The sequence below is a fragment of the Lepidothrix coronata genome, unplaced genomic scaffold (genome assembly GCF_001604755.1).
Source record: "Lepidothrix coronata isolate B3197 unplaced genomic scaffold, Lepidothrix_coronata-1.0 Scaffold193, whole genome shotgun sequence".
NCBI lineage: Eukaryota > Metazoa > Chordata > Aves > Passeriformes > Pipridae > Lepidothrix > Lepidothrix coronata.
This window is the reverse complement of record NW_016690373.1, coordinates 706,652-719,394: the sequence shown is the minus strand read 5'-3', so window position 1 is coordinate 719,394 and position 12,743 is coordinate 706,652. Positions and strand designations below refer to the sequence as shown.

General features: G+C 40.2%; 1 protein-coding gene across 1 annotated transcript in view; it reads right to left on the bottom strand.

Annotated features, from left to right (window-relative positions):
* MIPEP (mitochondrial intermediate peptidase) overlaps positions 1-11,518 on the bottom strand; it is a 72,692-nt gene extending 61,174 nt beyond the window's left edge. Inside the window, exons 1-6 of the mRNA XM_017831584.1 lie at positions 11,342-11,518; positions 8,353-8,526; positions 6,533-6,621; positions 4,710-4,796; positions 3,696-3,759; positions 1,753-1,935 (exon numbers count right to left, since the gene is read on the bottom strand). Of these exons, the coding sequence (XP_017687073.1) occupies positions 1,753-1,935; positions 3,696-3,759; positions 4,710-4,796; positions 6,533-6,621; positions 8,353-8,526; positions 11,342-11,518 (774 nt within the window). The remainder of the gene's footprint in view (positions 1-1,752; positions 1,936-3,695; positions 3,760-4,709; positions 4,797-6,532; positions 6,622-8,352; positions 8,527-11,341) is intronic.
* Between the last annotated feature and the right edge of the window lie 1,225 nt (positions 11,519-12,743).

Below are 12,743 nucleotides of genomic sequence, written 5' to 3'. Positions count from 1 at the left end.
AAAATAAGAGTATTCAGGATAATTCGGGTTGGATGGGATCTCGTGAGGTCTCTAATCCAACCTCATGCACTAAGCAGAGACAGCTATGAGCCAAGACCAAGTTGCACAAAGCTTTTTCCAGTCTAGTCCTGAAACCCTGCACAGATGGGAGGGACAGCATGACCTCACTGTCTCACTGCTTGGGTATCATGAGCAGGAAAACCTTCTCCAATTGGCATTTCTCACATCCACTTGTGCCTGTTGCCACTTGTCTCCTGTCATGTACCACTCTGAAGAGCCTGGCTCTATTTTCTCCATGATATTCTTGCAAGTACTGGCAGGCTGCTGTCAAGTTCCCCCCAAACCACCTCTGCTATAGGGTGAACAAGTCCAGATCCCTTAGCCTCTACTCAGTGCAAGCACTCCAGTTACTGGCCATCTTGGTGGCCTCTGTTGAAGTCACTCCTAAAGAGTGGGGCTATAATCTCTTCCCATAGTCTCTGGCTCTGTCCCTGTAGTCCAGGATGCTGTTGGCCACCTTTGCTGCCAGGGTCATTACTGGTTCATGGTCAACTTGCTGCTCACCAACACTGTGGGCCTTTTCGACAGATCAGACCCAGCCAGGCAGCCCCAGCCTGTCCTATTACCAGGAATTCTCCCTTTCGAGATGCAGGATTTTGCACTTGTCCTTTTTGAATTACATAGTGTTGCCACCGGAACATTCCCTCAGCTTCTAGGCCACTCTGAATGTCAGCCTTGCCCTTCAAGTATATCAATTCTTCCTCCCAGTTTGCTACCACCTGCACGTCTGGTAGGCAAGCATTCTGTCACCTCCTTTATGTCACTGATAAAGATGTTAAACAGAAGACCCAGGACAGACCCCTGCAACAGTTCTTTCATTACCAGTCTTCCTGTAGGGTACATTTCAACCATTACCCTCTGAGTTTGATCATAAAATTAGGTTTTTTACCTGTTACTCCATAAATCCAGACTTCATGTCCTAACTTGGACTGAAGTTACTGAAGAACACCGAGGCAAAAGAAAGTGATGAGCATCTCAGCTGTGCCTGCTGCCACTAAGTCACCGACCTTACTCAGCACTGAGTCCATGTTTTCCTTGTTCAGGCTTTTAGTGCTAATGCAGCAGTAGTTGTTCTTGTTAGTGCCGCTGATGTCCCTTTCAAGTCACAACTTCAGCTGAGCTTTGACCTTCTTGATATCATCTCTACAGATACAGGCAATATTTCTAAATTCCTCCCTTAGATCCTGTACCTGCTGCTACTTTATGTACGCTACCTTTTGGAGATGAAGCTTTGGTATGAGTTTCCTGCTTGTCAAGCCTGGTTCCCGATACATCTACTTGGCTTTCTAAGGATCACGATGCGCTAATACTGAGTATCTTACTACCCTCATGTGCTTGGAGGATGCTACCTTTAGAGAACTACCTGCTTTTTTGAGCTCCTTTACCCTGCAGAGCTGCATTCCATGAGACCCCACCTCCCACTTTACTGAATTAACTGAAGTCTGCTTGCCTAAAATGCAGAGTTTGTATTCTGGGCCTCTTCTACCTCCAACCATTCAGGATCTGCATAGCTGTTATTTCATAGCTGCTACAGTCAAGTATGCCATTGATTATTATGTTCTAAAATAGTTTTTCCTTGTTAGTAATAACATCATAATCATAAACCACATGCATTTGCTTCATTAATAAGGAAAATAACTGATATACACTTCTATTATAGAGAATGTCAAAGCAAACTCAGGGAATACAAACCAGATCATCAGGACAATCAGCATGCAGACCAGCAACTTGTAAGTAATTGCCTTCGGCTATAAAATTATACCGAATATGCTCGGGCAAAACATGTTTGTCAATCTTGTTGGGAAGATGAGTTCCTATCAGAAACTCATTACATAAATCCAATATTCTGACGTTGAGGTCAACTGCCTTTTCACGCTGTAAGAAAAATAAAGTACAAAATAATGTTTTCAGACATAGTACAGGTAGAACTCAAAGTTTCTAAAACCTTAGAGGACTTTTTCAAAAAATGAAGCAGAAAATACAACATTTAAGATTAGACCCACAGCATTAATAAAACTGTAATGCAGGGCTGAAGTCAACATGATCAGATGCTCATACAGATCTATAATTTCACACAGCATTGAAATCTGAAAGACAATGCCTCTGTTTCTGCAGTAAGAAACTGTCCAGTGGAGTATAAAAAAGTAGAATTTACATAAGCTTTGCTAGTTGCTTGGAAAGCATTTATAAAACTATGCCTAATTGCTATGCAAAACACAGAAGAGAAAAACCAGAAGCATCACTGAGACAGATATCCTGAAATAGATATAGAACTACAGTTATCTTGTTACTGTTTGTATTGCACTGTTTTCTGGAGACTGTGAAGTATTTATGGTATTTCAACCTTTCTCTGAGGAGTTAGTGATTTAGAGTTTTATCACCATCATTACAGTATTTCACACATTTAACCTTACTGTAAGATTTGCTTCAGTGAATTTGCTCACATTAGTAGAGTATGGTCTCCATGGCCCATGGGTTCATAGCTCAAAAAAACAAAGGCGAGGGTACGGATACAACATACTTGTAAAGTCCACAGAATGACATAATCTGCAGATCTCTGTCTTCCCATTCCACCCTAACTCTTCAAAATATATCTCTGAGTTTTATTTTAAAAAGTAGAAATTCTTTGTAGCAGAAGTAAGTTTCAACCTACAACAGGGAAGGATTTCTAAAGTCTGAAATGAGAATTGAAAAAAAAAACACTGAGCAGCAAACAAGAAGAAAACTGGAATAGGCAGGGAAGGAAGAGGAAAATGTGCAAAAATAAGTGAAATTGTAACTGAAAGGAGATGAAGCACCACAGAACCAATAGTCAAATCAGACATAAACCCCAGAGTTCAAGTTTCATGTTGTTCTTTATACAAAGTAGTTGCAAAAATATATTCTAGAAGCATTTTCTAGGTCACAAAACACCATCACAACCATGATCTTCAGAAAAACTACCACATAAATCTAGTAGAACAGCCTTTGTACAAATCTCTTTAGAGGAGGTGACTCAAATAAACAAGGTATTAACTTTATAAAGGGACATGAGCTATGAACAGAGCAACCATACCACAAAGCATGGTGTAAGCTGCTGGTTTTGGCAAATCCATCACTACCTACTGCGAAAGTATGTAAAAGCTCCAAGACAGGTAATCAGACCATACCCAGATAATCAATTTTGAACAAGATTTACAACTTCTGGTTATGTGAGCACCAAAGGAGAGCCTGGGCACACACTTGATCCCTTCTAAAACACTCTACTTGATTAACCTGCCATCACAGCACACGGGGTGCTGCTTTTCCCCCCTCTATAAATATGCTGTTGACAGATAAGTAGCAATTTTAAAAATCTGATGCAGACAACAAACAAAGAAAACAGGATCTCAGGTCTTGCTTATAACTGTTCAGAAGAGAATGAAAGGATGGGGGCCAAAATGGGAAGAACAGTCAACATTAAAAAATACCATTTAGAAGTGATTTAAAATAGACAAAATCAATCACTTCTGAGAAGACAAAATTCCAGAGAGGACAATGGGAATCTTGGAGGACAAACTGACCCTGAATCACACAATTTCACATTGCACATTTTTCATTATCTGGTCTTTGGTAGACAGGCAAATTTCTGTTCATATATTGTAGCCAAAAATTACCTTTTCTTCATCCAAATGAATGCCACTGATCTCAAAATCAAACATAAAAAGTTCTGCCACTCGCCTAAAAATACAGTAAATCCCTGTTAAAATCACCTCATTTGATAGTAAGCATAATTTTTAAACAGATTTTGCCTTTAGTAGTTATTTAGGTTTCATGTCTTTCACAGGGACTAACACCACAGTTATACAACTATTGTTATTAGGGACAAAGACTTCTTATCTTGTAGGTCTATAACAGTCTACTTATTGAAAAAGGATTTTTCCTTTGTTCTTAGTCATCTACATTAAAAATATGCTTCAAAATAATCCCACTACATTAATCTAGATGTTTAACAAATTTGTGCAAATTACCATTTTAATTTCATTTCACACTTCATTTATTCTAACATCAGAAAAATACCTCTTCAAATCTAACATCCTTGATCATGGGGAAAGAAGGAAGAAGGAAGTAACAAACACCGAGCTTGTCTAACCATGTCAGCAAACAAATAATTCAAAACTATAACTGAATAAACAACTAAAAAAACCTATGACAGAAATCATAAAGTTATAAATAAATATACCGCTAATCTGATTTTGAAAGATATAAATAAACTTTTATAAGCTGAAATCAAGTTGTATAGTCTGGTCCCTAATTTTACTGCTAAAAACACTTACATATACACCACAGTACAGTATATCATTTTAATAAAAAGAGTATGATTGAAGAAAATCTTCAGTTCTCATTTCTTTGTTTTTGCAGATCTCAGTTATTCAGTGTAAATATATCTTGTGCTCTACAGTCACAGAGACATTCTCCAAGACTACACAACTACAAACTTCCTAACTTCTGTGCCAGTTATTTAGTAGTCACTAATAAATTAATAACAGAGATGTGGTTTGTTTTCCAGTTGCATTTATTAATTTAACAAAACATGAGACGTAAGTACAATAAGGAAAAATACATATAATATCTAAAAATGTAATTCTATAAGATTCTATCTATAATGATCCATAAGCATTAATAAGTACCTGGTTTCTGGATCTAGGGAACTCGTAACACTTTCATCAGCTAGCAGACGTCTTAAACTCTGACACAGTTCAACATCTGTATTTAATCTGAAAAAATAGAGAGTAAAAGAAGCACACATTAGCAACAGACAATAACATTTCAGTTTCTTGGTATTACCCATTTAAAGGCAGATCTTAGTATTTACCAAAACAACATTAAAAGCCAATGGCTGTATTTTCAAAGTGCTTTTTGGTTCACAATCACACTTAAAAACTAGAAAAATTGTGTTCAAAGCATGTGTGGACAAACCGGCATGAAAATAGATTTTATGCATCCAAGAGGAAAATACTTTTGAATGGTATTTTGTAGCAAATATGAGCAAGTCTAAGACTGATGACTTATGTTCCATGAACAAAGATCATCATGGTGACAGCATAAATCTGAGAGAACACTTTTCTAGTCCTTATTTTGAAAGGACTCCATTAAGGAAAAATCTGTGCTTGAGTTTGCCATCAGATAAATGTGCTGCTGGTTGCCACTGGAGTAGACTTAGAGTTTACTAACCCCAGGACATTTCCAGACACCGATCACTGTACCCGTGCAGACAATACTATGTCCATTGGATTTGCCGGCATATTATCTACAAGCATCTATGTCAACCTACATTACTGGGTGGGAATTGCAGTGGGGAATGAAACATGCATACAAGAGTTTATTAGCCTCTCAGGATAATTTGTGAATATTTTCTTCTTTCTAAAAATTTTATATCTGAAGTGGTATTCAGATATTATAGTCATACTGTTATAGATGGCTTGCTGAATCCAATTCTTGAGGAACCCAGTTTCAAGTGAAAGGCTTCCCAAACATGCTGGCAAGAACAAAGCAACAGTTTCTGCTGAATTTACTCTTAGAATTCTCTTTTTAGTCAGTACTGCTGTCCTCCTCAGAGTACAAAAGGCCTCTGCAACTCACTGTAGGACATGAGATCAACCAGTCACTGCGTCCACTGTAACTAGGAGTCCTGAGGGAAGCAGCAAATTCTGGGTGACCTTCAAAATACTGCTTGGTAAAGCATTCACTAAAGAAGGCTACTCCTGAATCCAACAGTAAGGGAAGACACTGAAAGGACACAGCATTTGGAGACTTAAGATAATTTCTTCCACTTCTCAGCAGCAAGAGTAGAAAAGAAGCAAATAAATTCACTATAGTCAAGAGCCACAGAGGTAACTTTCAGAACTTAAGCTTTAAGGTATTAAGAAAAAAGGCAACCCAAAGAAAAGCCAAACTTCAGAAATGGAAGTGTTTAAGAACATGTTCTATGAAATGGGGGTTTTAAATAAAGAACAAGCACACCAAAGTGTATCAGCCATATATCACAGCCCTAGACAGACACATCTTCAAACACTCATTTTAACAGGAAACTGTCCTTTCCTCTTTCACATATCCCACTCACTGTCCGGAATTCAAAGGGTCAGCAAAACAGAAGAAAAAGTGTTGTGCAATGTAACAGTTTAAATCTTAAAAACAAATTAGCATTTTGTACATACCCTTTACAACCACTAGTGAATTGTCACAAGTCCTAAAAAAATGTTACTTTGAGCCTTTGATGGGTTTCAGTGACATGGAGTCAGAAACTGAAACTAAAATAGAATAACCTTTCATGAGATAACGTAACAAATCTAAACCCTTAGATATCTGTAATGGAAGACTGACACTTTGTTCACATGTGCAAATCCTTCCAACTTATTTTTTGTTGATTGCTGTTTTCATAGATGATCATACAGTAATTTTTAAAGATGCCTATAGAAATAGTAAAAAAAAAAGAAAAGAAAAGGAAACATACTTCTCTACCACAGTACCAATGTTCCTGCAAGCTTCTTCAGCAGCCTCTCTGAATGCAAAGTCAGGGTGGGCAACTTTCACAAAATCAGCCTGACAAATCAGAAGAAGAAAACAGTAAGTAAAAGAGAATCTTGCCTTATAAACAAAGTTGCATTCAAGCAGTTCCACTTCTATTAACATTTATTTCTAAGAGTTCTATGAAATCTTTTTACAGAATTTTCTGGTTTTTTCTTAAAAGATAAAGCTGATTGGAAAACTTTGCTGACATTTATTAAACCAGACAGTGCATATATCTTTCCAAAAATATCATTAATCTATACACTTCTTAGAAACATTTTAAGTATAGTGTGTCTCTTGTGTATAGACCACCAAGTTATACTTTCACATAACTTCCTAGTAGGAAGAAATATGTTTCAAGAGAAAAATAGAAGTTCTTTCGGATTCAGAAGGTTTTTATTTGACTTACTGATTTTTAGTAAGTCTCCAAATACCTAAAGGGGTCCATAAGGCTAGAAGGATGCTAAAAGGGGGCTGGGGAGCTAGGGGCTTCCATTACTTAAATCAGGGAGGTTGTATTTAATTAAAGTCTAGGAATATATTGTAGACATTTAGCATGATTGTACAGAAAGTACATGCAACAAGCTTCACAGTCTAATAATATGATTGCAGTCTGGTTGAAAAGGCAGTCTTACAAATTCTAAGCACTTTAGATTTTTACTTCTTGGAATCCCTGTTTAAAATTCTGTATAATATTGACAGAATAGGTGCTAAATGACAGCACCTGCCAACAGATAACAATCACCAAATTGCTTCTAGACAAACATCTGCAAGCTTTGTGCATCTTTGAACACAAAAACCTGAAAGTAGTACATAGGAGGTAATTTTAACTCAGCAAACTGATACAAAACCATGGGCACTGAATTCTGACATTAGTGTTTTACTTAGATATTGATTGATTAAGCAGAATGAAAAGTAGTCTATACAAAACATAAGAACCAGTGACTTGACAGAGCATGTAAAAAAAAGATGCCTTAAATCTAGAAAACAGTAAGAAATAAGATTTGAGAACTGAAAACACACAGAGACATTCAAATGCGAAAACCTAAGTCAAAAAACTCAGTGACCTATTTACTAAGAACTGAATTCAGAATGAAGGTTGGGTCTGCTTCCTTCAACCAAAGTGTGATGCTTTGATACAAGATATACTTTAGGCAAACAGTTTCCAGAAAGCAATATGAAATGCTCTGTTAAACTTAACATTTTGTGATACAGAATATCAGATCAAGTACTATGAATCTGTGGACCATAGAAACTGCAGTCTAGGAAATACCTGCATTTTTCTGTTAATAAAAAAGTAATACTGTTGAGTTTCATCTGCCACTTTTAATCTGCAAGCTCTCTATGGACCTTCACCTTTTAAAGTTCATAACTTAAAAATATGTGCATTGCAAACCCAATTTTATCCTTGAAATCAATCCTCTCTTTTCCCCACTGTAAGTGATGCTGGAAAGTTTATGTATTAATATTACAGCAGAAATACAACTGTGATGTCACCATTGTTTTCTTGTTGTTGCTTTTACACTATTTTTACATCTGTTTTAAAAACAATTGGAGCTTGACAGGATTTGTAATTACCTATCAGTTGGTAAAAACATGTAATTAACTTTCAACCAATTTAATTTTATCTCAGCACAAAACTTCATGGAGCTGTCTGCTATTTACTGCACTGCAGAAAATCATAAAATGGAACACCATGGTGTAAGCTCAGTCAGTTTAAAAGGATTAATTTTTACTTTATGTAATAATAAAAAAGTAACTTACCAAGTCTGCTACTCTGCACAAGCTATCTGAAAGCTGATCAAAGATCCTTACAGTCTCTGGCCCAGGTGGTGTTGAACATGCCTTTTGTACTAGCTGTTCTGATTCGTGCAATGCTTTGTCTTGTGCTTCTTGAAATCCTTCTGGACAGCTCAGTTCTGGAACACCAAACAGACCCTGCAATGCAGAACACAATGAAAACACATCACTATTACCCTCCTTGATTTCTGCACCTTTGTATCAATATTGAATTATCACTAGGGAATTTTATCAAAGTTACCCTAGCTAGCATATTGTAACACTTCACTAAAACATTCCGACCCAAGTGTCTTTGTAAACAGAATAGTCACAAAACCAGTCACAGACATTGGTATGATGTCAAAACATGTTCATTTCCCAGAGTAAAACCGCACTGAGGTTTTTTTAGCCAGTATTGTTCTCAGGAAACCTTAAGAGTTTGACATCAAATCCTCATGAACTCTTCTCTTCCACACCATAAACTCCTATGCCAACCTTTTCTCAAAGCATTTATCTTGCTTCCAAAGCATGGGCACCAAACAAAACACAGAAAGTCCACTTACGTTTGAAAGTGAGGGAAAATCACTCCTTTGAAGCAAAAGAGATTTATCAAGGAATATGACAACTAAGTAGGAGTGTCAAAACAGTGAATGAGTTGGCCAATAGCACTAGATATCAATGCTGGATTGATATCTAGCAGGCAATAGGACAGTTGTCTTGGGCTCATTAAATGAGCCACACATACTGGAACCAGACCTCAAAGGAAAAATCAGCAACCACCAAAAATTTGTATGGTATGAACAGTTTTATTCCTGAAGTTCCTACCAAGCCTGGCCTTGTCCCACAGGACAGGGTAGACACAGACAGCAGTGAAAGAGGTCCTACTGCTGATCAAACAAAATTACTAACACTGGCTGCAAGAGAAAAGTTCCACAAGACAGACCTACAACAGTAAAAAGATTTCATAGAATCATAGAATCTCCTGCTTTGGAAGGCAACCATAAGGATCACTGAAGTCCAACTCCTGGCCCTGCACAGGACAGCCCTAAGAATCACACTGTGCATCTGAGAGCACTGTCCAAACACTTCTGGAACTCTGGCAGGCTTGGTGCTGTGACCACTTCCCTGGGGAATCTTTTTCAGTGCCCAACGAACCTCTGGTTGAAAAACCTTTTCCTAATGATTCCTTAATTTCATTTAAGTTAAAAAAGCATCACTTCGAGCAATACACTCCCTTTGCAACTGCCCAACTGCAACACAAGCATCTCCTTACCTGCTAACTACAGCATCTAACAGTGAAAAGCACATGATTTTACACAACATCTATCCCTTCCCAAATTTAATCTCACTATCTAAAACCAGAATCTGGATTTGCAGATCTGCAGGTCAGTCACTTTATAATGCACCTTCTGCAAACTCTTTGTGTTACAGCAGTCAGCTACAGGTTTGCATATAGCTTGCAAGTATTTATCTAAACAAAACAAAAAACTACAAATTGACAGCTTGTCTGTAAAAGTATATATTCTGAATGAAGTAAAAGTATCCCTTAAAGTAAGTATCTGGGACATTCTGAGTTGCTTTTGCCTATTTTCTTTCTGTCACTGTTGCTAAAACTGCCTTCTTTTTTTCCTAAAGACAAAAACCCTTTCCTCACACTTCCTGTTTTAATTTATTATTTGGGAACAGGAACTGGACCAAAACAAACACTGAAAAATATATTTTTATATATATACACACGCACTTAGACATAAATATAATTGTATCACAGCACCCTTCAATAATGCTTGTTGTATAAGAGACTCAAGACTTCACTCAGATCCCCAACCAAGGGTTGCAGTATCCTGCAATATCCCAGAGAGCTCCTGGCCTTCCTGCTGCCCTACATCATCATCCACCCTCCCGAGTGAGCTCTTCCTGCACATGTAGTCCTCTGTGAACAGGAGGTATCTCCTCTTAGAAATAAATTAGCCATGGAGCTCTTCTTCCATATGATACCAAGCTTGACATAAAAACTGAAAAATTACCAAAAATGAAGCCTGGTGCAGTTCTGTGTGTTCTTTAATGGCACTGGCTGCATAGATGCAGCATTATTCTCTTCGCTTGCCCTCAGCATTTACATCCTACTTGTCACAGCCTCTTTGTGAGCCTGAAATATGCACCTCTATTCCCAAATTACTGTGGGCCAACTGAATTGTCCAGAACTCACTACCCAGGCCAGCCAAATGGGCAATATTTAACTGTATTATTTCCTGAAGCAAGACTTACACCAGTGTGCTTGCAGAGGCAGGAGAACCAACAGAAATGTTTCCCAAACAAGTGCTGGATTATAAAGAGAGGTCAGATTTGTCCTCAGTATACCCTCGAGTTCAACAGCTTTACCAGCCTGGGCATCATGGCAAGAGTAGCTGAGTCAGCAGGTAAACACCTGGATTTTACAGCTATAACTATTCTGCATGCACTGTGCCACCTAACTCTGTCCAGGAGCCAGCCTGTTGATTCCTAGGACAGTCATTAACAAACGCACCCGACTCACTTCAAAAGGAAACATATCAGAAAACCCAAGCGTCACCGACCCAGCAAACAAATGCTTTTTTTTTTTTTTTTTTTTTTTGCCACAGGACAAATGTCAAGAATAATGTCCAGGCAAGAGGATGTCGGCAGTGCAACAAATCCCGAAGCACTGCCAGAGTGGCACGACACTGATAGAGGAACTAAGGCACAGCCAGGTGGGAGCTGGGAGTGGAAGGGGCAGTGGAAGGGGCAGTATCTCTTGTATGTACACATGGGCGCTACTGAGGCTCAAAGCAAGTCTTTCCATACATAAGACCACGACTGTCAAACTCTTCTGCGTCCAAAAAAAAATTTACCCTGAAAAAAAAATCCCTTAAAAAAGAGTTCCGATAAGCAGAGCAAAGCACCACGCTGCCAGCGGCCAGGCCCGCCGCAGGCCCGGCCCTTCCCTCCCGCCGCTCACCGTCTCCCTGCCCGCCGCGCCGCCGCGCAGCGGCTGCTGCTGCTGCTGCTTCGCGTCGAAGGCGCTGCCCACGGGGCACCAGCTGGTGCTGACGGCCCGGCGGCCCGGCCCCGCCGCCCGACCCTGCAGCACCCGGCCCAGCGCCGCGGGTAGCGCCCGCCGGCAGCCGCCCAGCATGGTGGAGCGCCGTGGAGCGGAGCGGAGCGGAGCGGAGCACACCCGCACTGACCCCCGCACTCCCCGCTCACAGCGCGGCCGCGACCTCCGCGCGTCCGGGCCGAGGGGCGGAGCAGGAGGTGAAGGGCCGGCAGGCACAGCGCGGAGCGGGGCGGAGCTCCCTGATCTCACCGCCCCTCAGTCCACCCGCTCCGCCGGCTTCGGCGCTGTAGCTGGTCTGTCGCTCCGCAGGCTGTCGTGGGCCCACTCCTCTCGCTCCCCGATCCCTCCGATTCCCCCGGCTGCCCCGCTGCCCTGCTCCCTCCCCGGACGCGCCGGGGCCTCTGCCGGCTGATCACAGAATCACAGAATAAGCCGAGTTGGAAGGGACCCACAAGGATCATCGAGTCCAGCCCTTGGCCCTGCGCAGGGCCATCCTCAAGAGTGACACCACGTGCCTGAGAATATAATCCAAACGCTTCTTGAACTCTGATATCAGTCCTACACGTCCTCCCGTTAAACCTAAGTCCATTTTAAGGTGTTTCTTGGCCTAGTTGTTTCTCTGATGCAAACTTAACAGCGGGTGGCTTACAGGGGGAAAAAACCACCTCTTGGTGAAAAATTCACATAACCCTTGCCTCTGCTTTCATATCTCCCTTGCAGTCATTCAGCTGACATGAGAAGTGCAGCTGTTCTTCCTGAAGAAACCCACTGCGCCATTTTCATTTGGGCTCTGTGATCTGTACTCAGGGTTCAACAACTGTGGAGATGTGCCCACATTCACATTCCCTTGCCTCCCCAACATCCTGAGAGGTGATAGGAAACCAGGACTCATGCTCCAACACTGCATTTGCTCTGAATTTCATGGTGCTGGCCCATCTTCATTGGCATCTCTGCTTTATTCTCTTCTAAGGAAAGTGGATGAAACTTATCAACATCTTTTGTTATATTTTTGAGTTTTAGAAAAAGGAGGGGGAAGAAAATTCCGAAAAAAATCACAGAAATTAATCTTTTATGGCACATCAAGGAAGTATCTCTTGATCAGTTCTCCGGTATGACTGCTTCAGTGTTGATTAAATATTATCTTTTGTTGCCCTGGCTAATTCTGAAGTACAGCAGCATTATGCTGTATTTTTGCACTGGCCTTTAATATCTGCCTACATCGGAGAATCCACGGGGCACTTCCTCCTATCACTCCATTTCACTCCATTTCAGACCTTTGGCTATACGGAGAGCAAAGAACCAT